The sequence below is a fragment of the Manihot esculenta genome, chromosome 11 (assembly GCF_001659605.2).
Source record: "Manihot esculenta cultivar AM560-2 chromosome 11, M.esculenta_v8, whole genome shotgun sequence".
Lineage (NCBI taxonomy): Eukaryota > Viridiplantae > Streptophyta > Magnoliopsida > Malpighiales > Euphorbiaceae > Manihot > Manihot esculenta.
Window position 1 is genome coordinate 24,257,030 of NC_035171.2, and position 26,483 is coordinate 24,283,512.

A 26,483-nucleotide genomic window follows, 5' to 3' on the forward strand; every position below is an offset into this window, starting at 1 on the left:
ACAATTATTCCTTTTGAATAATATTAATAAATTAATTTAGAACATTAATTAAATTTAACTGTTCAATTTAATGATAAGATATAGATAAATTTAAATGTATAATTTACATGAATAATTCACATGAATAATTCAGAAAATTTTGTCATTATTTTAAATTTGAAATATAAATTTTAAATTAATAAATTATTTTATTAATAAAATAAAAATTCCAAGACTTGAAAATATTGATTATTAAAAACGTAATAAAGAAAAAAAAAACTCATTTCAAAGGAAATAGCAAATATGAAAATTAGGGTGGGTATATAAGAATGAAATAATTTATTTTGTTGCATTATGATTAGTTTGAAACATAGCGACTACATTTAAATAAATTAGAATTACAGCACTTTATTTAGAAATACACACATTGTCTTTCCATCCATTAATAAGTAAATTAATTTCTACCCATTTTAAACTGTAAGTACCTCTCTACATTATCCACCCCACACAGCTCCTTCACAATAGGCATGGTGGCAGGGACCTTCAAGTGGAATGTTGAATAAGAACTCTGTAGGCAACCCCATGAATAGAGCTGCTTTCGTGCTTCTCTAATGGCAGCTTTTGTAGCACAGTGAACTGATGCTGCTAGGAGTAATGGTGGCTCACCGGAGGCTACATAAAAGCATATATTATTCAACAACTAAGGTTGTCTTTAGTAGGGCATACGTTTATATACGCACACATATATCCAGCTATACGTTGCGTAATAATTGTAGACAAACTCATATAAGCAGAAAAATGACAGTTTCATGCAGATGGCATTCTGTGTTCATAACAGGAAAAAAAAAGAAAAATTACTACTTAGTCCTTATAGTATGGAGAAACTCACTAATTGGTCTTTCGGTTTTGAAAAATGCATTAAAATATCTCTGATATTTTAAAAAGTCTACTAGTTAGTCCTTTCATTAGTTTTAGCCGTTAAATATTGCAAAAAAAAAAATCTAAAATACCCCTGATACAAGGGACTAATTAGTAAACTTTTTAAAAATTTAAGGAACTAATTAATAAAATTTTTTAAAATCATAAAAACTAAATAGTAAAATACTTAATGGCAAAATTAACTAAAAAACTAACTAATAGCCTTTTTTAAAATGTTAAGAATGTTTTAATGCATTTTTCAAAACCGATAAACTAATCGGTGAGCTTTTCCATACTATAGGGACTAAATAGTAATTTAAAAAATAATAATTTTTTAAAAAAATAATGTTATTTGATTCTTCTCTCACATAATAGCATAAGTTAGATTATAAAATAAGATATAAATTTATTCTCGCTTAATTATATTTGATAATTATGAGAAAACAGAGAGAAAAAAATCATGCAATTTCTAATAAGCTTATAACGTTATGGTCAACAAATAGTTATCCATCTTGCTTCATTTCCTATTATTCAGATTAGCAATTTAAACTATGAAAATTTATATAAATATTAAATAATGGATTATGAAGAAAAATTTTGAGCTTTGCATGCATTAAAAATTTATTATAAGCTAACAATATACCTTTAGAAGAAAGAACACGTTTTGGGTTATGTCCACTGTTAAGTAATTGGACATTGAACTGCTTTGGTATTGTGTCAACTGTAGGGATCTTATATGTCCATGTGCCTTTTGCTTCTACTAATCCATCAGAGTTTGATGTATGTTCTTCAAGCATGAAAAACCCAATTCCTTGGACAAAAGCTCCTTCAATCTGCAAACATCATATTCTTTTTCTCAATGTAAAAGAAATTTGAACATATCTCTCCTTCTTGTGTTAATTTAGTGAGCATTGTTTCTAAGAAATTGGTCATAGGGTGAGCTAACCTGTCCTAAATCTACAGCAGGGTTGAGACTTTTTCCACAATCATATAAAATATCAGTTCTCAAAATTGTTGTTTGCCCTGTCAGAAGGTCTACTTCCACCTGTCTCACAAAAGTACAGAAGATGATGTTCTTAGTTAGATGACAAAAACACTTCTAACACTTCTAGATTATTCTTGCATTTTCTTAGTAAATAAATGAAAAAAAAAAAATCAAATACTTCTTTTAAGATCAAAAGCCAAATAGCAAATGTGACAAGTAAGCCAAATAGAAATTACATAAGCAATTATGCAATACTTTCAAGTTGGTTACTCACTGCAGTACAAAAGAAAAAAGAAGAAGAAGAAGAATAAAAACTTGCCTCACTCACAGCAGCACCATAGTTTAAGTAGTTTGATGAAGCAAATTCAGGAGTGAAGAAGGAATTTATTGACAAATTCACAGCTTCCAAATGTGCCTGCATTTTATGTTTAGTACTGTAAATGCAATCCAAAGACCTTTCATAACTAAACAATAATATATGATGAAAATGCAGATAGCTACCTGTTTAATAAGCATCTCCCAGCTTATTGAATCCATTTCCTTCGACAACCTTTCCTTTAAAGGTGTCAGTCTCTCAACCAGTACTTCACAACAAAGTCTGGCTGCTTCACAGCTTGACTCAGATGAAGTGCTTCCACCAGTTATCCCTCCTTGGATTAAACTCAAAGTATCAGCTTGTATGACTCGTACTTTATCCAAGAAGTCTTCTGTTCCTTCACATTGGATTGAACTGAGAGCAAATGCAACCATTTGTTTCACCTTTGTCCAGAGACCCTGACCCAACTCTATTCCTCCAACTTCAACAACAATAGACCCATCACTTAGAATGCTAACTTTTCCAGGAGTTGGCCTCACCATCACATCATATATACAAGGTATTCGAGAAACACCTCTTTTTTTCCACACGTTACACCTATTAAACTCTTTTACAATTTCAACTCTTTGGTTAAAGTTTGAAGATATGGCTAATTGATCCCATATTGAAATTAAAGTATATTCTAGAGGATCTCCTGCGCTAACATCATAAAATAACTTAAGGCTATCATATGTGTGAAAATTTATGGTCCTCACAGAATCTGCATCAATGGAAAGAAAAGATGCTACTTGTTCAATTACAGCTTCTGCAATATATGATCCTTGCACTTCTCCAGGGCCTCGCATTGCTGATTTACTTGACAGGTTTGTTTTGCATAACTTTATATCAAAAGATAAAGCTCCCCAATCATACTTTTTAAGGGCACCCACAATGGTTTTTGGCATCAATGGGCTAAAGTCTAGAGAAATGCCTGCATTTATTAATATCTCAAGATGCAAGGCAGTAATTTTCCCATTAGATTTGAATCCTACATTATATGTTATTTTCATAGGATGCCTTCCTCCTATCATTATCATATCAGTCTTGCGGTTCACATATGTCCGAACAGGACGCTGTAGCTTGTGTGCTGCAAGTGCACATGCTGTGGCAATCTAAAACATCATATCCAATAGTTAGTATATGCAACAAATTAAATATCAAAGATCACTCATTAAATAATGTAGAAAGAACACATCAATAATAATAAGATGCATCATAAGAGCCCTAGACCTAGTTTTATATTTCTTAATAGAATTGATTTAAACATCCATTTGCAGACCATATTGTTAAATTTTTTCTTGCATTATTCCCTAATGTGATACAATACAATAAAGGGTAACTTTTTTTTCTTAATGAAAACCATAGTACATCATAATAAGTGGTTCACATGCGTACATTATGATCATGGTTACTGTTGATGGCTTAGTACTGTGTTCTCTGGTGCTACAAAATGACTGTTGGTGCTCAATTGATGCCTTTGCTATGGATTTTGATTGTTATGTGGTTAGCATTTCTTTGGACTGTTGGTTGTCGCATTGAGTAGCATCTATGGATACTGGACAATGATTTTGTTGTGGTATTTTGATCATGGTTATTGCTGGTGTCCACTATGTTTGATATGGTGCTGCATAATTTTTGCTGGTGCTCAGTGTACTGTTCTTTTTGCCTTTGCATAAGGATCGACTCTTGGTGCCTTTGTTTCGGATTTGTTTGGTAAGTGGTGATATTAAATGGACTGTTGGTTGCTGTGCTTGATGTGGTTTTTGCGCTCTGGCTATTAGACAAGGGGCTTAGAGTTTTAGCTATTAAATATTTTACTGTTTAATTCCTATAGTTTTGAAAAATTCATTAATTAGTTTTTTAAATTTTTAAAAAATTTAGTAATTATTCTTTCCATATCAAATGCATTTTAGACTTTTTTATAATATTTAATTGAAAAAATTAACGGAAAGACTAATTAGTGGAGTTTTTAAAATATCAAAGATATTTTAATATATTTTTTAAAATAGAAGAATCAATTAGTGACTTTTATGTGTTATATAGGCTAAATAGTTAATTTTCCAAACTTATTATAAACCTTAAAGATGGTTCAAAAAGGTGATGCACTAAATTCTACCTAAATGAAATATTCAACAATTATCAATATGGGTAGTTCTCCTCCATTCCACTAGGTAAAGGTTACAGGGCAGTCAATTAACAATATTCTATTAAAAATAAAGAAAAAGAGATTAAAGTCATGTGTTTAGAGGAAGTCAGCAGATGCAGTAACTAAACATTTTGAAGTTTGAAAAAGTTGAAGATTAAAAGAAAAAAAAAATTACTCACGGGCGTGGATCTCATAGCCTTTCCACCAAAACCTCCTCCGACCCTTCTTGTAAGCACTCGCACATTATGTTCAGGAATACCAAGACATTTTGCAATTGCGACCTGTGCATGCTCAGGGCCTTGACTCGAACTATAAACCATCATGCAGTTGTCTTCATCAGGAACAGCGAGAGCAGTCTGATTCTCCATATAGAAATAATATTGGGACCCAAGTTTTATCTGGACAACATAATCCAGAAAAAGTAGCCAGTTAGTAAGAAATAATAGAGATAATACCTAAAAGAAATTAATTAAGCAACTTTAGGGTTGTAGATGTGCCTTTAAGATGAGAGGATTCTCCTTAGGTCTTATTGAGTGTGAAAAAAAAAAAATACCTCAGAAGAGAAAATCTTATGATCAGCTTCATCCATTCCCTTAGATAAATCTCCTACTTGTTTGGGATAGAGAGTAGGAGGTACCCCAAAAAGGCTAGACCTCTCCACAGCCTCTTCTTCAGTTAAAATGGGAGGTTCTAGATTTTCGACATCATAATCTATTACTGCAAGCATTGCTGCTATATCTGCATGTTTTTGTGTATCTGCAAGCTATTTAAGAAAATCATATGGTAGACTAGATTAGGCACAATAGACACCAAATTTGCATAATTCTCATATCAAAAAACACTACAACTAGCATAAAAGTAGTGGAAGTTGCTAAACATGACTGCTTGAGTATGTTACCACAAGTGCAAGTGGCTGTCCTGCATACTCGGTAAACTCTTCGGCAAATAATGGTTCAGGACCAAAAGCAATTGTACCAATGTTCTGCCCATCTTTTGGAATGTCTTTGAAAGAAATAAGTGAATGAACTCCATCTGGGAGTGATTTAGAAGTAAATTCTATACCCTTTACCCTAGCGAATGGCTTTGTGCTGTAAATAAATGCTCCATACAGACAATTTTCAGGGGAAGGAATATCATCCACGTAAATAGCCTCACCTACACAAGTTGTTAAATTACCAAGTTAATAGCTTATTGGTATTATGAATCAACAAAACTATTTCTAATTTACAACAAGCCAAGACAAAATGTTAGCTACAAATACAAACTATTGAGATAATTTATGTTAGAACTAACCAGAAGCTTGAAGAGCAGATCCAGATTTGGTAATTGGCTCACCAATGGGATGATAGTCTTTGTTTAATTGGATCACCTGTTTGGATGACGACAGCATTGTTGGGAATTTAAAATGATCTAGATTGTCATATTTCTCCTTCGAGTTGACATCCTCAGACGTTAAATGACCATTATAGCCATTCAGCAAGCTATTAGGATTGCTATCTACTAACAGGCCAAGAAAATCAAAAACAAAGCTAACTGCCAAACTTGACCTATATGCAGGTTCTGGAGTCCCATCTTCAGGTACCACAGCAGCTTTGACCAATTTAATAGCTTCATAAAGGACAGAAGTGCTTAACAATTTTCCAGTTAAAAATTCCTCAACTTTCCTTGCTTTAATTGCATGTTTGGTTCCAAAAGCACCAAATGCAAACTGACAACTATTCAACACATATCCACTGGATGATGATCTTGAGGAAGAAACTTCAGCCAAGAAAGCAGCATTCAGATAAGGCAAAGCATTTCCAAGGGGCCGTGGTGCTGCTCTATAGGTTTCAAATAATAACTTGCTATCTCTTTCAGGATTAATAGATTCACAATTTGGGATTCTAAAACTTATGAGTACACTTTTAGAATCCATGGGAGGCCTTTCCAAGAACTCCTCCATGGAAAGCTTTTCATGCACGGCGCCATTTATTATATGAACAAATGAACCAGTAGCAAGAAGTATTGTGGCAATATCTGAAGGAAAATGTTTTCCTTGTGCCATCACCAAATTTCCACCAATGCTACCTGTATTTCTAATAAATTTGGAAGCAATTTTCTCCATATGGTCTGCAATTTTATTGAACACCATTTTACTTGTTGGGGTAAATTCATCTTTATTTCCTTCCCTCAAAGCTTCAATAGTTTTAGAAATAGTCACAGCTGCCCCAATTTCGATCCCCGTATGATCCCTCCAAATCGCTGAGAGTTCAGGAATATACCTGAGATCAATGTATCTGTCATATTGTTCCAGTTCCTTAAAATACCCCATGCCAGTGTTACCAACCACCAGCTTTGTTCGGACTCCATTGTTGGCATCAGAGCACTTTAACAAGCTCTGAAGATCCTTCAAGCTAGATGGTTGGTGCCAAGAACTTCTATTAGAATCTATAATCAAGGAAGCTTTGATTTCCTTTTTGAAAGCTGCAGGAAAAGCGCAGATCTCATTATTATGATTGTACGAAGGTAACCTACTTAGATTTATTTCCTGCTTATCTCCCTCCTTCCAAAAACAATTAAAGCCCAAATCCTCCATATCTACTTCAGCTGCAAAACTTTTGCTTGCATCAACAATGGGTCGATATCCTGTACAACGACAAAGATTTCCAGCAATAGCCTCTTCAGCTTCAATTACTGTGAGCTTGGAAAATCCTGGGGAGGGTTCAGGTCGATCCGTTTTGTCAGCATTGACAAGGGCCCCAAAAAGGGCCATGCACATTCCAGGAGTACAGAAGCCACATTGAGAAGCATGGAATCCAGAGAACCTTTTGTGAATTGAATGGAAACCAACTCTGCTATTACCCAAGCCTTCAGTTGTTGTTATTGAACATTGATTTATGCTACAAACTAGTGTGAGACATGAACTTGCTGTAAAATCCTCAACTTTGTCAAGCAATGAATCGTACTTGGAGATCAGAACAGTACAAGCACCACAACCGCCTAAAATCATGAACTAGAATTTAGAATATATATTAAAGACAAAGGCCATTGTTCTTACTGAATTAACTATATTTTTTTATTTATATGAAATTGGATGCAAAGTGTTTTTTTTTATAAAAGTGTAAAAATAATTTGTTAATAGATGTCAATCCATAAAAAAATAAAATCTATTACTTTAATTATATTAATTATTTATAATCTACACTATATATATAAAAGTGTAAAGAGAGAATATTAAGATTTCTTTTAATTATAATTTTATTTTTTAAAATTTTTAATTTAATTATTTAATTATATTAGTATTCTATTTAAATTTAAATTGATTGATGAAATCTTTTAATGTTTAAACTATAGTTGATTAAATTTTAACATAAAAAATTATCTTAATATTTAAATTATTTGTATTGAAATTTCATCATAAAGTTAAACTATTTTTTAAAAAAATAATTAAAATTTATTATTATTAAAAATTTTTTAATTTAATTATATTATTAGTCTATTTAAATTTAAATTAATTGAAAAATTTTTTTTATTAAATTTTATTTATAGAAGATATTTTTTAATATTTAAATTCTATTTATTGAAATTTTATTGTCAGTTAAATTATATTTTTTAAAAAAAGAATGAATTTTAAAAAAAATCATATATAAAAATAAGTAATTTATATGAAGAATTAAAATTTTTATGATATATTTATATTTATAAATAAAATAATAATCTTAATATTAATTTAATTGAATTATTATTATTAATAAATTTATATACTTTTATTATTTTTCATTTTATATATAATTATATATAAAAGTGAGAGAAAAAAATAATAAAATTGCTTAAAATATTTATAATTATATTTATTATAAATTACCTTTATTTTAATTGATTAAAAAATAATAAATAATATACTATTATTTAATTTTTTTAAATTTAATTGTAAAATATAATAACATTTATCTATTATAATTTTTATAATCTACGGAATTTTTATAATTTCTAAATTAGATTAAATCAGTTATATTTTAAAATCACAATAACTCTATCATTATTTTGATAAGTTTTCATCTTTCTATAACTTTTATATATAAATAATAATAAGAGATTGTTGTACTCAATTATTTTTTTATTTTTTTATAAAAATTTAGTAGAGATTAGAGTTATAATGCTATGAACCGAAAAGTGAATTATAAATTTTTATCTAAAATTAAAGAATTAAAGGAAATTTCTATAATAAAAAGAAAGAAGTATATGAAAGTAACTCAAAATGAATTAAAGAAAGAATAATCAAAAATGAAATCTCTACAATAAAAAAAAAAAAAAGAAGAAGTCTTTTAAGATAATTCAAGATAAATTAAAGAAAGAATGATTAAGATAAGTGTATCTTTAGAATTTAATAAGTCAATATTAAGTCTTAAAATTTTTACTCTCACTCAATTTCAATGTTTTCTAAAAAATAAATTTTTATCCTTAAATTTCAAAATGATAATATTTTGAAGTAATTAGTTTATCTAAAATTTTCAAAGGCTTAAATTAGATGTCTAATTTTAGATACAGTTTAAATTTAGATATCTCATTTATATAATTAATTATTTTTAGTCTTCAAATTAACTGATTTCAATCTGCACATCTTTTATTGTTATAACGATTAATTTTTCAAAATTTATTATTATTAAACTACCCTTACAGTTGAAAATAAATATTTTTAAATATCTATTTAAGAGATTTGTCTTCTTCATATATTCTCAATAAAAGCATTTATTTTCTAAAGGTATTTAAAATTTTGTCTTCAAGTTCTACATTAGTAAATTTTCTCTAATAATGTTGATTAAGTGTGTTCACTTTGATAAAAGTTTTAAGTCCCTGTTGAAACTCAGATAAAAATTTGAGAAGTGATTTAAATATGTAAAGATCTATGAGTATTAGAAAAAATTTATTTGTATAAAAAATTATTCTCTTGTCTACGTAAAAGAGATAGAGTGGAATAAAGACTTAAAGGAAAATCCTGGGAGAGCTGTATTTGACGAACCTCATCTCTTTGCCTCCGGTCCTCAATATTAAATTAATACTAATGAGAATGTGCTGAAATTAACTTATTAATTTTATTTCTACTTTATAACATGTTTATTTAATCAGTGTCAATTGTGTTTAATAATTTTATAAGCTTAAATTTTTTAATCATTTATTTTAAATAAACACGTATCTACAATCAAAATTAACGGTAACAATTCATTAAAACTTAAAATAAAAATTGAAAAATTAATGAAAGTGATCAACGTCTCTTGCTCACATAATTTGCGACAAGAAGATTGTTAAAATATCTTTATATATGGTTTTGATCATTTATAAACTTTTTTAATTTTTATTAAAATCTTTAATTTTATTGGATAATTATATTAATTTTCCATTTAAATTTAAACTGGTTGGAGAATTATTTTAATATTTAAATTCTATTTAACTAAATTTTATAAAAAGTAACTAACTAAAGTTTTAAAAATTTACATTTAAAACCATAAAAATACTAATATCTGTAGTGACTGATATTTGAAGTTGTCGTTATGATAAAGTCTAGCTCGCGGCTAAGACTTTTTTGCTATAATAAATCCGTGGCTAATATTTTTTTGGTAACAAATATATATTTGATAAATTGAATTGGCATAAATTTTATTTTTAATATTATGATAAATAAATAGAACAATAATAATAATAAAAATATAATAAGTAAATTTAAATGAATTCAAATTTTCTAATAATTTTATATTTTTATGACTATGTTAATACATAAATTTAAATTTTTTAATTTAAAATTTACTATATGACCTATAAATAGAAGTTTTATATTTATAATTTAATTTATTTTTTAAGTTTTGTGAATTTTTGTACATTTGTACTTAAAAAAACTAATAATGCAAAATGTTGCACATTAAATACATAACAACAAAATATATGTTAAATTTTTGTTAATACAAATAAGAAAAAAGTTTAAATTGAAAATTGAAAAATAATATATATTTGATCAACTTAAACATTTCAAATTTTATTATTTTCAGATTATTTTAATGTAATATATTTTTACTGATAATAAATAAAACTTTAATACCATTAAAATAAAATTATATACAAAATAATTATAATAAAAAATTATATATACTGAAAAATTGATTATATATATTCCAATTATATATGATTATATACAAAATAATATATCTCTCAATGTTACTTCATGATAACCATTGTAAATTTTAACCAAGTAGAAATAAAATAATTTGGTATTATTATAATAAAAAATAAATTTAATTGGATATAAAGTTATTATATTATAAATATTAGTATATTATATATAATAAATTAATAGAAAAAAATATATAAAGGTAAATAATTAATATATAAAATGAATATATATATAGAGAGAGAGAGATTAGTGTATATAAAGTTTATCTTTAATAAATCCATTGATTTAAAAAATAAATTCGATTGATAAAAAAATAACAATTAAAAAATAGGCATAAATATGATATTTTTATTAAATTATTTTCCAAAATTTTAAAGTTTCTGAAATTCATATATATAATTTTATAAACATATATTATGTGAATTAATTTAAATAATTCAAATATTTTTATAAATTCATGTTGATATTTAAAATTTTTAATTTTAAATAATTAAATTAAAATTTTAAAATTTATTACAATTTTACGGGTGTGCTCAAATCAATTTCGACTAAAATAGTGAATATCACCTATCATTTCATATGATATTTTTATTATTTTTTAATTAATTATATTTATATTTTATTGAATAAAATAATCTAAATATTGTTATAAATTTAAATTTATTTTAATATTTTTAGTTTATTAAATAAAATAATTCAAATTTTATTACAAATTCATATTTATATTTTAATTTTTCAATTTTAAATAGTGCAAATACAATTAGGTTATATATTTTTCCAAAGATATTGGAGAAGTCAAATCGATTAATAGATTTTTTTTACCGTTAAGAGAGATAGAATCTAAAACGAAAAAAATAAATTAATGGAAGAGTAAAACCAATTTAGAATAAAAAATAATTATTTAATTATTTATCTTTTTAATTATATTATTTTTTAAATTAATTTTATTTATTATCATTCGTTTAGATTTTATTCTCTCGTTACAATTAAAATTGTGAAAAAATTACGAATCAATTTAACTTTTTCACCGTTTTATAATTATTAGTTAAAGATGTGATTCCTTTCAAAATATTAAAGATTGAAAGATCAGAAAATAAACCATGAATTTATGGAAAAAAATTATTTGTTGAAATAATATATCATAAAAAATTATATATAAAGAAAAGATAGATATGTATGTATCTGGCTGATAAAGTAATGAGATGAGAATTGAGAAAAGAAAAGTACCTTCACCACAACCAAGCTTTACACTCTTGAAAGAGGTCTGAGTTCTCAAGAACTCAAGCAAAGTCATTGAAGGATCCACAGTGGATAGCTCGAACCTCTTTCCATTAACTGCAAACACCAAACTCCTCTTCTCGCCAATTCCATTTTCCCCTTCCATTTGGGTATGTGTGTTTCTGGGAGTATCCATCCAAAACCAGAACCTGCCGATCCTCTTCCCGACATGAATATATAAGCATCCAAAACGACAGCTTGAAAAGATTTTTAATATATGATTAATGGGTTAATCACAACTACATCATTGCAGTTGTAATGCCGGCCTTTAAAATTTAAAGAAAGATTCTAATTAAGCCATCAAAATAAAATTTTCTAATATATTTTCAACCGATGACCTTATTATTGATTATTTTAAATAGGCGTATTGAGCTGGGAAGTTTTATGATTTGATAGTATAACGAATGGCAACAAAGGTTGGACCGTGAGTTTAGAATTGTTAATAAAAAATAGTTTTATTCTCCTTTGACCTTTCATCTGATTTTAATTTTTAAAAAATTAACTATTTAATATTTAAATATTATCTTTATTAATAAATTAATCTTTTAATTTTTAAAATTTTATTAAAATATTTTTTTTCTATACCAACTAAATAATTCTTCCATTTAATTCTACTATTAAAAATATAGTAAAAAATTAAATTATTTCTCATTTTCTTCATTTTTTTATTCTTCATTTTCTTTTTTTTTTTTCTTTTTCTCATCCTCTTATCTCCTCTCTGTTTTTTTCTCTTTTTATTTTAAAAGAGAAAAGAGAACTATTTTATTAATAAAAAAATAAAAATATTTTAATAAATTTTTAAAAATATAAAAACTAACTTTTTAATAATAATAATATCCATAAATTAAATAACAGAGTTTATTGATGATGAATTTAAATTTTAAAAGTTTTTTATCTTAATTTTTATTTATTTTTAATAAAAAAAATAGAAAAATTATTTTATTAATAGAAAAAAATAAAAATATTTTAATAAATTTTTAAAAATATAGAAATTATTTTATTAATAATTTAAATTAAATGGTAAATTTTTTTTTTTAAAAATGCACGTGGACAACTCACTCATCCACCGCTAAGCAGACGCATTTAGGTTAAGCCTCGCTGGAACGTGGAAGTTGAAAGGGATGGATTATTTTTTTATGGGCATAAAGTCTTTGTAAACCCAATTCAATGTTTTAGCTAAATAAAACATTATAATTTACTTTTAATTCCAAGTAAGCTTTTATCTAATAAAATATTTTTAAATAATTAAATAGTATTTTTTCTAATTTTAAATATTAAATTGTTAATTATTTTAATTAAGAATAAAAATACAAATTCACAAGAATGAAAATCGAAAATAAATTTTATTATTTAAAATTTACATATTATTATTATATAAAATAATATTTGATGAGGTCATGACTTATTGAAAATTAAATATAAAGTTCAGGATTATATTTGATAATAAAATTAAATTATACGTATTGAAAATGGAAGGACTCATTTGAAATTTTATCTAATTCTTTCACGTACTCTTAATCATTCTATCATCTCACTGTGTTTTCGAAAAAAAAAAAAAAAAACTCACTGTATTGGATATGGAAGGATAAAATATTGCGGCAACCAAAGAAAACCATTCTCTTTATTATGACTTAAAATTTTTAAAAAATTATTATTTAGTTTCTACCGAAAAAATTTATTAATTAATTTTTTAATTTTAAAAAATATATTAAAATATTTTTAATATTTTAAAATTTATTAATTAATTTTTTATTAATTTTAATAATTAAATATTGTAAAAAAATTTAAAATATCTTTAATATAAAAAATCAATTAATAAATTTTTTAAAATTTTTTTAAAATTATAAAAATTAAATGATAAAATAATTAACAGTAAAATTAATGGAGAGATTATACAGTAGATCTTTTTAAAATATAAAGAATATTTTAATATATTTTTTAAAATTGAAACACTAATTAATAAATTTTTTTATATTATAAAAACTAAATAATAACTTTTCTTAAAATTTAAAATTAAAGTATAAAAGGTTGGAAAATTTTAATTTTTTTTACTATATAAATCACTTAAATTTTATTTTTAAAATCAAATAAATTCTTATTTAATATAATATTATCTTTTATAATAAAATATCATTTGTTTTAATTTAAAATATCAAAATTTTAGTATTGTAATATATAAAAATTAAAAAAAATACATAGAAATATAAATAATAAATAATTTTTTAAAATTATAAAATTAAAATTTATTATTAAAAAAATAATATTTTATTAAATCATGATTTATTTGATGTTAAAGATAAAGTTTAGAGCTTTTCGTTCAAAAAAAAAAAGATAAAGTTTAGAGCTTTATCTAGTAAAAAAAACACATCGGTATATTTAATTATTAATAAAATTAAAAGAACTTAATTAGATTTATTTTTTAATTTAATAAATTATTTTAAAAATAAGACCGATTGAATTTAAAAATCTAAGGGTTTACGTATTTTTACTATTATTGCATGACTTAATTATTCTAGTTATCATGTCCACGTGAACATGACAAATGACATACTTCAGTTATAATTAAAATTAATTTAAGTGTTTAATATCATTATTATTACAATAAAATTTGAAAAATAGGCTCGTAATCTGAATTCAAAAAATTAGACTATAATTACAAAAACACATAAAATTTTGAAATTTTGTGCAACAGGTCAAGAAATAAAAATCATATATGTTTGCTTTTTTTATATAAAAAAAATTAATAGAAAGTAGGAGAATATTAAAACTTTCTAAACTACCCCTACTATATTTTATATTTTATTAATTACAATTTTATTATTATTTATAATTTTTAATTTAATTATTTAATTATATTAATATTTTATTTAAATTCAAATTGATTGAAGAATTATCTTAATATTTAAATTATAGTTTCAATAAATTTTATTATAGAAATTTTTTTAATATTTAAATTATTTGTATTAAAATTTTATTATAAGTTAGACTATATTTTTTAGAAAAATAATTACGATTTATTGTTATTTAAAATTTTTTATTAAATTTTATTATAAAAAATATTTTTTAACATTTAAATTCTATTTATTGAAATTTTATCGTAAGTTAAATTAATTTTTAAAAAATAATAAATTAAATAAAAAATTTATATAAAAATATAAAAATTTAGTATCTTATTTTGGGAATAAAAAATTTATGATATACTATATTTAGAAATAAAATAAAAATCTTAATTTAATTGAATTATTATTATTAATAAATTTATATATATTTTTATTATTTTTTATTTTACATATAATTTATAATGAGAGAAAAGCAAATGATAAGGTTGTTTAAAATACTCATAATTACATTTATTATAAATTATTTTTATTTTGATTGATTAAAAATAATAAATAATATACTATTATTTTGAATTTTGATTTAATTATTTTTTATTTAAATCTAATTGTAAAATAACATTTATGGATTATAATTTTTGTATTTACATAATTTTTGTAATTTCTTAATTAGATTAGATTAATTATATCCGAAAACTGAGATTAATATTAATATCCTTATGCCGTCCGCAAAATTCAGGTGTAGTTGTGGTACGGGTGTTTCTCTGGATTGTGGTTTTCTTCAGTATTATCGAAGGCTATAACTCTGGTATTTTAATTGAACCTTTGATGTTTTGTTTGAATGTACAAGACAAGATATTATTACTAGAAGCTCTTTGTTTTTCACATATTACAAGCAAAGTCTTAGCTGTAGATTTATAAATTATTTTGTCTCTTCCTTATTTTAATTTTTTTCTCTTTTGTCTAATATTTAGCAATAAAGTTATTATTAATTTTTAATAATAAAATGAAGGACAAAGCTGATAATACAATATTTTTTGTTTATTTTTATTTGAATTGTGATTTTAGATGTTATTGTAAAAATAATATTGTTTACATCATATCATAAGTTTTTTAGTATGGACCTGCAAAATAAGAAAGAACACTGAGTAGATTGTTTTGGTAACCTCCCTCTGATGCTTTACTCAGTATATTTGATGAGCAAATTATAGAATTTATTGATAAAAGAGAATAGTGTACTCATTATGGAGGTTGAGAGCTCTTTATATAGTGTGTAAGATAGAGTGGATATCATATGGAATTCTAAATAAGATAGGGGAGTCTAAATAAGATAGGATATAGAATCCTATTAGATAAAGATAATATTTGGAAATAGATTAATGTTCTATTGTGATCAGGGCTCTATCACCTTATTCGGAGTTTTAAGATATTTAAATAGTTGACGTAATTTGGATTATTAAGAGTCAAATTTAATATATTTTAATATTGAGTTACATCAGTAGTCTCTCCTACAATGGTCAAATCCTTGTGAGAATTTGATGACAAATCAATTTGGTGATTGCTTTGACTTTTTTCTTGGCAAACTTATCGCTTTGTGGGACTCAAGTAATGATTTGCTTTGATTTTTTTTCGTAACGAATTTGTCGCCTTGTATTTTGATCTTGGAGTTCATAATTCCTTTGCTACTTGTGTTTGTGATAATGATGTTTTGTTGGTGCATTTTAATCCAGGTTAGAGGATTAAAGGTATCATAACTTAAATATAAGTGTTCAATAGATGGAATTGTATGGTTAAATAAATGTTGTTTTGATGGCTTGACATTGATGAGATCTGGTATATGCTGTCATCATGAGAAGTTTGCATAGGCATCAGTTGCTAATGAGGGCGTGCAGATCATCTAAGGAGGCAATTGATTTCCTAAAAGGACACTCTTACATCACCTAGGGACGTTCTTATGTTGCTTATATGAGTAATTACAATGCTCTTACGTCGCCTAGGGATGCTCTTACGTCGCCTAGGGACGCTCTTACATCGCCTAAATAGGTAATTGGTGACCTAAAAGGGCGCTCTTACCTTGTCTAGGGGTGCTCTTATGTTGGCTAAGTGAGCAATTGGTTGCCTAAAAGAGTACTCTTACGTCGCCAAAGGGTGCAATAGGTTGCTTGAATTTGGAGAAGAGCCTTTCGATATGTGGAGCGTACTATCACTTTAGAGTTATGCATCTTTTATAGGTGATATAACCTGTTAAATCTCATCTACAAAATTAATCCGTATAGAAGATGTAAAAATATAAAAATTAAATTTGCATAAGATAACCCATAATGATATGTGATCCTAAAGTTAATACAGAGTAAAAAATAGAAAAATAAATACAAAAGTGAAAAGTAATTATTGCTTACCGCTGGTTGTTAAGCACATAATATTACTTAGTTGATATGTCTAAATATCACCATATTGTAATAAAATAATTTGTAGCTTTCCTTTCTCTCTCTCCTTTTTTCTACAATAAAGAATTCTTTCTAAGCCATTAATATAATGGTGGGTCTTGTAAAATAAACTTAATAAATGTTGGCTATATCTTAGTATATATTTGTAATCATATTTGATATTTTCCAGATTTCTAGTGTCTGGTTGTTTGTATTTCTGTTATACGTGTTGTATAAATACCTCACTCACATGAATGATAAGATCATCTCCTTGAGCTTCGTTATGGTATCAGAGTCACAAAGTTTTAATAACCATGGCTTCAGAATCAAGTTCTTCAACACAATCAGCTCCTTCAGTCTTCTCCTCTAGTATGAACTCTAATATTCCCAATGTCTCTTCTTTTCTTTCTGTCAAATTAACATCTTCCAACTATCTTCTCTGGAAAACACAAATTACACCTCTTCTTTATGGCTATAATCTATTTCATCATGTTGATCCAACTCAAAAAAGCCCATCAACAGCAGATCTAGAATATCAGAAGTGGTATTTTGAGGACCAAATTGTTCTCACCTGGATTAATTCCTCTCTTTATGAAAGTTTGTTATCACAAATGGTTGGAGTTACTACAGCACAAGAGGCGTGGACTTGTCTTGAAAAGACCTATGATTCTGGATCATGCACTCAAATCCACCATATCAAATATGCAATTCACAAGTTCTATAGAGGAACAGATTCGATTGAAATTTATTATCAAAAATCAAAGGGATTGGCTTATCAGTTGGCAGCCTTGAAAAGCCCTATGACTGAAGATGATCTCATTGGAGCAATTCTAGATGGATTGGGTGATGATTATAGACCTTTCACTCGATCTCTTGAGGCACGACTTGAACCAACTTCTCTTACCCATTTGTATGGATTATTGTTAGCTGAAGAGCGAAAAATTTTGCATTCTAATCAAGGGGTTCAAATATCATCGACTGCACTACTTATTTCCAATTTGCAGTCCTTTCAATCTTGCAACCAAAATTCTAGTTCTCGTGGAGGTTATGGCGGTCGCTCTAATAACAGACAATGCGAAGGACGATCAACTTATCAAAATTATGGCCATTCAAACAATCATAATTACAACGGAGGACGATCGACTTCTCAGAATTATGGTCATTCATCCAATTCAGATTCTGCCTCCTTTGTTATTAATGTTGTCTGTCACAATTGCAATGGAATGAGACATCTTGCAAGAACTTGCCCTAGCCAACACTATTCTCAAACTGCACCACAAGCTCACAAAGCAAATGGTAACCTATAGTCATCAACTTCTCAGCCGTGGATCATGGATTCTGGAGCGACCCATCATCTCACGGGCAACTTAGCAAATCTGAATCTCATTTCCGAATATTCTGGCCCTGATGAAGTCACTCTTAGTAATGGTAAAAGCATTCTTATTTCTCATGTTAGTTCCCCTAGTATTAATGATTCTAGTCAATCTTTTTTCTTAAATCAAATTCTGTTTAGTCTTAGTGCTTCTCATTCTCTTATGTCTGTATTGAAATTCACTAATGATAATTATGTTTCTGTTGAACTTTATCTTGATGTTTTCTTCATGCTTAATGAGAGCTTGCGTAATACTTAAAAATAATAAAATATTTATGCAAGTTATTTAGCAATGGCAAATTCTGTCTCTGATTTAGAGATATTGTCACAAATTCTATTGCAACAATAGCGACTTGCACAAAAAGTTTGTAATAGCAAACATAGGATTAAATATGTTGCAAATCTATTGTATAAGCTTTTTGTGATGAAATAAAATCCTTTACCAACGATAATTATTTCCTCGTAGACGTTCAGATTTTTAATAATGTGACTGAAATATAAATTTTATTGTAATAAATTTTGTGACAGAATTAGTTTATTTAGCGACGAAAATATTTCCATCGTAGAAGCTCAAATTTCAAAAAAAAATTGCGAGGGATATATAAATTTCATTATAATAGATTTGGCGACAGAATATAACTCTTTAGTGACAGAAATATTTCTGTCACAGAAGCTCAAATTTCTACTTGTTTGATCACAATCTTCTTTAAATAATAAAAAAGTATGAGATACATAACTTTTATATTGATTCCCATAGACGGTGCCAATAATGTTGTTCACATTATAATTCTTTGGGTATGGACCTGCAAAATAAAAGAGAATACCGAGTGGGTGCTTTGGCAATCTCTCTTATACTTAAGTCAATATATTTAATGAGTTAATTATAAAATTTAATGATAGAGAGAATAATATATCTCATTATGAAGGTTATGAGCTCTTTATATAGTGCGTACGATAGAGTTTGGATATGATATGAAATCGTAGATAAAATATAATACAAAGTCCTAAATAAGATAGGATATGAAATCCTATCAAATAAGAATAATATTCTGATATGGATAATATTCTATTGTGATTAGAATTCTATCACCTTATTCGGAATTATAAGATATTTGAATAGTTGACGTAATTTAAGTTATTAAGATCCGTATTTAATATATTTTAATATTGAGCTACATTAATAATATTACATCAATAAAAATAATGTTTGTACTGTCTATTTATGAATCCATTTGAGTTCAGAATGAAATTTACACCGTTTGTAATATTCATCTATAATCCCATAAAATTTTGTAATTATTATTGTACATTTTATAAAATATTATTTAATTATCATAAGTATGAGATTAATATGATATTTTAATAATAGATTTTGAATAAATTAAATGTAACGACTCGAAAATCGGACCGCTACCGGCGCTAGGATCCAGGTCGGCTTAAGGCCGCCGGAACCCATAGCAAGCCTGACATAAAACCTGTAAACATGATTAATCCCATACATGATCAAGGATATACATAAAAATTAAAACTTTTCTTTCATACATTCTCTCATACACCAAACTCAACCTGTGCATGCACTGAACATAGACATAATCATAAGCATTGACCCCTCTGTGGAATCTCAACAATGCCCCAAAGGGCGATACAATATATGTTGAGTTGGTTTACATAAGCATCATAAAACATCTAAGATCATGTATTAAAGGGATAACAACATTCTATGGTCAAGCACACCTCTATCATCCATAAGCCTCATTACATTACATGTCTAAACTGTACTTTTACATAACATCAAATACATTTATCATGTCCACACTATCTATTACATAAACAAGACTTCAATACTCTTGCCGACCTCCTGGTCTACCCTGTACCTGCAAACCTGTGGGATTAGGGAGAGGGGTGAGCTACTAGAGCCCAGTGAGCAGAATAATAAAACTTTTAAAACATATAATAACATGGAATGCATCACATCACAATCATATCACATCAAGGATGAATTTGTCACCAATAGTCCTCTACATAGTCCAACTGTGCCAGAACGTAGAATGGGTCCTGGTCTTTCTCTTACATAGTGCCAGCGAACGTAGAATGGGTCCCACTGGTCTTACATTTCGTACCGTACATATCACATCGTCACATCATAGATCGAGGGCTATGGATCATCCAACATTCATCCACAACAACAACAGTAGAGTATGCAATGCAACATATTCGTGAGTTCTAATGCAACAACCTAGTATATCTCATGGCATTAATGATGCGTGAATCATGCTAAAATGTCCATTTATTTGCTTTAAAAACGTAATGAGTTATTCCACTCACCTCTGGATAGCTCTGACCAGACACTGGAGCAGCTGACTCACTGCTGAGGTCCTCGGTTCCTCGGGTCCGAATCTACACAGGTGGACTCAAATGAGGGACCAAACATACATGAACATAACTCTAAACTATTCCCCAAAAACCCCTTAAAACATCATGAAACAATCATAGAAAAAATGCAAAGGAAGGCTGGATAGGGCACTTTCGGCGGCAGATTTGGCGGCCGAAAGTCCCTCCAGAGCTGAAAGTCAGGCAGGTTCGGCGGCACCTTCGGCGGCCGAAACTCCTAGACAGAGACGAAACTCATGCATGTTCGGCGGCACTTTCGGCGGCCGAAACTGCCCTCCAGAGACGAAAGTCATCTTTCGGGGGCAGGCTTCGGCAGCCGAAGGCTGCCTCCATAAGCGGGTTCGGCGGCCGAAAGTCCCTTCGGCGGCCGAACCTGAGTTTCTCCAAAGTGGCAGAAACTCAGCTCCAACATGCACAACGCCTCCCAAACTTTTCAAACATGCATAAACCTATTCTACAACACTCCCAATCATACACAAACAAGCATACAAGCTCCTAGGGGCTTCAAACCATCAAAAACCCCAACTACAACACATCAACATACCCACATTGTCCAAAAATATATCATGAACTCATAAACCTAACCATGAGCTAAACATGCATTCTACCCCATAGATCTACTTTAAACTTACTTAAAACATGCCATAAGCTCAAGATCGACCCTTACCTCTTGAAGATTGAGAGGAGAACGACCCTAGCTCGGAAAATGGGAGAGAGAGAGTTCCTTGAACCTCCAAGCTCCAAAACTTGCTCAAATGTTCAAAACCTTCAAAACAAGGTTGCAAACTCATAAAAATCATGAAGAATGGAAGGAAGAAACTCAAGATTGGCGAGGGATGGCGGAGAGCTCCCCTTGGCCGAAAATGGGGAGAAAAATTCGCTCGTTTTCGGCTAAGAGACCCCTTTATAGGTGGCTGGCCAGGTCACGTTCGGGAGCCGAAAGTGTCTCCGCATGCATGCTATGTTCGGCGGCCGAACCTGGTTTCCCTCACTTATGCTTTCGGGGGCCTAAGGCACACCTGAAACGCATGCATGTTCGACGGCCGAACCTGAGTTTTCCTCCAAGGTTGTTTTCATGCAAAAACTCATTTTCTTTCATGCTTAAAACATAAAACACATTAAAACATTTTATGGAAACATAGTTTTACCCTTCTAGAGGTCTCCGACACCCGAGATTCCATCGGACGGTAGGAATTCCAATACCGGAGTCTAGCCGGGTATTACATTAAATATCACAAATTTAGAAAAGTGTACTTGATACAAAATTAATTCGATTGATTTTATTTATTTATTAAAAGAATTATTTTAAATTCAATAAGAAAGATTCTTGAACTTGAATAAACTAGTTTCCTCTCTTAACCCTTCTAGATTTTACACAACTTCTATTGATGGAGACTTTGTAAATGAAATGATGCTAATATTTATGATACATAGAAAAAATGTGTGAAAACTTAATGGCAAAGAAACATTAATTTATGTATATCTCTTGACGTTATTTGATATATTCATCAAGTATTCAAATGAATGGAGAAAAATAAATTTTAATTAAAAGTAAACATCCTTTATTTTAATTAAAGTAAATATCCTTTAATATCATACCACTTTATTAAATAAAATTTTAGTTAAATAAAAAATTCTAATTATAGTTAAATTCTTACATCCTTCCACGTGACATCATTATTAAATGATATAAACTTTAGTACTATAAAAATTAGGCATACACAGAATAAATAGATTTTTTTTGTATGTCCTTCATATATATCCTACTATGATAACTATGCAGTTTATGACAATTATATATTATTTAATCGCATAGTTTTTTTATATATCACAATATTAATAACTTACCATAATAGGATAATAAATCATAATGGATATATATATGACACATTATTATTTATAATAATATCTTGAAAGACTTTTATTTTAATCATTCAATAATCATGTGTACAAAATTATAAGGAATTAGAAAATTTATAAATGCAAGTTATAAATTATATCATTTAGTTTCGAGTGTTTTTAGAGCTAATATATCATTTATTAATGCAACTAAGTTCCATTACAAGAGTATGCTCTCTAAATGACTTGGGTTGTAATCCTCGTCAATGAATCTACAATCATTAGATCAAGTTTTAATATGCTCAATAGATATTCTTTATTTTTTAAATTCCTTCCTAACAACAAATTACTTTAATTCCGTATTTTTTTATATTTAGGATATTTATTTTTTTGAGAAAAATATTACTGAGAAATTATCATAATAAATTTTCAATGACTTACTAATAGTGTGGACTACCTCAAATTCTGAGATAAAATTATGAATGAACTGTCATTTCAAAATATATCATAAATAATGCTTCCATAATTAACAATGTAGTGATAGATTGTTTGGCCTTTTTATAATACTACTCTTCTTGCTAATAGGAACAAATAACTAAAAGTAGATTTTATATTGTCAATACATCCTACAAAATCTAAATATGAGCATCAAATTACTTTCAAGTGATCAGACCTCCTATCCATAAGAACTTACTCTTTAGTCTCTTGGAAGTATCGTAAAATTTTCTTTGAAATTTTTCAGTGAATATACATTAATTATTATAAAACTTTCTTTAGAGCTTTTTTATGACATTTTCTATGATTCACTTTTATCAAACATTTTGACTTAATCATTTCAGGGTGTATTTCATCATTGCATTATATAACATTATTAGGACTTTCGACAACTACTGGAACTATATGCAGAAGGGAAGTGGATAAAGGAATATTAGTAGATACAAAAAGGTCAACTTTAGTTTTCTGCAGACCCACATCCTATCTTTCAACATTTCCACTACACCATTCTTAAGGAATTTAGTATTACAAGTTAATATAGGACTATGATTTGAAACATAAAACCTATATTCCTTGAATTTCTCTGGATAACCAATAAAGTACCTATTGGTTATTCAACCTTTCATGTGGATTATAAATTCTTACTTATCCTGAATAATCCCAACATGCAGGTGTCTTAAATTAGATTTTATTTCAAACATGACTTTTTTTAGGATTGCCTTACGAGGATCTAGTTTAACAGGTATATGATGATTTTAAGTGTGTACATCTATAATGATATAGGCAAAGAAGAGTTAATCGTTATACTCCTAACCTTATCTATTAATGTACAATTTTTTCTTTCTATTTGATTAATTTGTTGATGTGTACCTAACATAGTATCCTGACAATCGGTTGTCGAAGCCGGTCAAAAATAACCTTCTTGGTTATCAACAATTTACAACTGCAGATAGTGGAGAAGGATCGAATCCACAGAGAATTGATTACCTATTTATTTTTCTCAATCAAGACCAAGAGAACTAATTGAAAACACAATTGAAAGCAAGTGATCAAGCATAAATTAGCCACATTTTTATTATCTTTATTATTGCTTATTTGCACAATTTTTAGCTTAATTTATGGTTTTTACTTTATTTTTACAGAAAAGAAAGAAATTGGAAAACTGAAGAAAAAGTGCAGAAAATAACAGAAAAGTGATTGGGTCAGTGATTTGCCCAAATCACTGCCCAAATCAAGCAGAGACAGAAAGCTGAAAACTGGACTGATTCACAGGAAGCGATCGGGGTAGTGATCTGCCCAAATCACCGCCCCGATCATACTGACAGCAGGAATTGACAGCAGAAGCGAGAAAAGAGCAGAAAATCCAAATTCAAAGAAAAGAAGTCCAAATCCACTTCAAACACCACAAGATCAGTCCCAAAAGCCACGCCATTCACTTAGAAAGTTTCATTCTCAATCAAAAACAAAATCCAAAGAGGAATCAAAGACTATAAAGAAGACCAAATCAAATTGAGATTTCAAAACCCTAATCAAATTGGAATTGGAATTCTCCAGCTATATAAGGGCAGCATCCAAACCAGCAAAGGGGCATCTCATCTTCAGCAATTCTGCAGAAAATACAGCAGCTTGTCTCCTTCTTTTCTTTCTTCTTTCTTTTGTGTATTTTGTCCACCATGAGTGACTAATCTCATTCTTTTCTAGTTGAAGTTGAGGAAATTCAGATTTGTGATGAATTGGGAGATTTAATACTCCATTGTTAAACTCTTATTGGCTTTCAATATTTATGCAACTTGATCTTTTCTATGATTGTTACTTTGCTTTTAGAATCAATAAGGGCCCATTACTTTTAAATTGTTTGAGTAATAAATTGTTTGAATAACTTAAGTCCGTAATTGCTTCTATTATTCGAACACAAATATAATCAGTTGCATAATCTAGACTTGACCACACGGTTGACAATGATAGAATTGGGTTTTTCTAAGTCTTAATGCAGTCAACAGTTGTTCGATGCTAAATGCCCAAAGGACGTTCCTTGGCAACTAGTTGATTAGTGTTTGATTGGCGAACGTTTCCTAATCAAACTAGAACTGTAACGACCCGGTAACCGGACCGCCACCGGCGCTAGGATCCAGATCGGCTTAAGGCCGCCGGGACCCGTAGCAAGCCAAACATACCTCCTATCACCTGGTCAAATCCCATACATGAACAAAACTTTAACATAAAAACTGAAACATATGATGTAAATACCGAGCCTGACCTGTATGCGATATAACTGAAAACATAAAGGAACCCCCTACTAGAGCCCTCATCACAACTCTAGCTGGGTCAACATAACATACATCAAACTGGTATTACATCCAAGAACTAGAACCTAACCTGTGCATGCCTCAAATCACAAACATCAGACCTCCTCTAGGGTCCTTATCCATTACATAACGTGGTAAACAACACATGCCACAAGATTAGTTCAACATAACTCAACATCTAGCATAACATACATCATGTATTAAACAGGGACTAACCAAGTCTCAGGGCCAAGCATAGTACTAATCCAATGAACATAACTCTACTATACTTTACATTACATTTCTCTTACAAATCCATATATCAATTTCAATACATGTCCACATTAAAAGTACTAATCTAATACTATTACAAGCACACGTCACTTTATCTTTACCCTGCTGACTTCTGAGCTCTGACTTAAACCTGCAACACTGGGGTTAGGGGGAAGGGGTGAGCTAAAAAGCCCAGTGAGTAGAAACATAGAAAACAGTTCATTAATTTCATGCTTTCATGAAATGCATCATAACACAGAGAAATCACATAATCTTGTCCGCCTCGGGGCTTATGCAGTATTTATTCCCCACGGACCCTGGTTTCTGAGAGTCTGTCTTTTTGCATGCATCTTTCCTCTCAGAGGATGGACATGACATCAAAAATCCCTCTGTCGGTGCCCGGCTCCCCCATAGGAGCTCACAAAGGCCTGTAACATACATGACATGGTGTCTGGTCCACAGAGAGCTCACATGGACTTTCCTACATGTACTTGTCCGGCTCTCAAAGGACTAAGACAAGACTCGTGACAGATATGGGCTATTGAAGTCGCCTCGGTCCACCCTTCCTCCATCAACATCAAATAATGCAATGCGTCACATTCGTGAAACTAGTGCAATCAACCTACTACATATAATCATGATGCATGAACATGCTTTAGGCATTAGATTTTGTGCATAAAAGATTAAGTTTAGTTCTACTCACTTCCTAGCAGACGCTGACTGACTCTGCAACTGCTAACACTGATGGCCTCCTCGGTCTCT

General features: G+C 28.7%; 1 protein-coding gene across 1 annotated transcript; it reads right to left on the minus strand.

Moving 5' to 3' along the window:
• Window positions 1–289: 289 nt before the first annotated feature.
• On the minus strand, window positions 290–12,027 carry LOC110626319 (indole-3-acetaldehyde oxidase). Its single transcript, XM_021772144.2, has 10 exons — window positions 11,753–12,027; window positions 5,677–7,362; window positions 5,282–5,538; window positions 4,937–5,146; window positions 4,563–4,781; window positions 2,384–3,349; window positions 2,202–2,297; window positions 1,844–1,942; window positions 1,541–1,730; window positions 290–651 (listed from the first exon to the last, which is right to left on the minus strand). The coding sequence occupies exons 1-10, from the start codon at window positions 11,937–11,939 to the stop codon at window positions 434–436; spliced, it is 4,128 nt and encodes a 1,375-aa protein (XP_021627836.1). The 5' UTR covers window positions 11,940–12,027; the 3' UTR covers window positions 290–433.
• Between the last annotated feature and the right edge of the window lie 14,456 nt (window positions 12,028–26,483).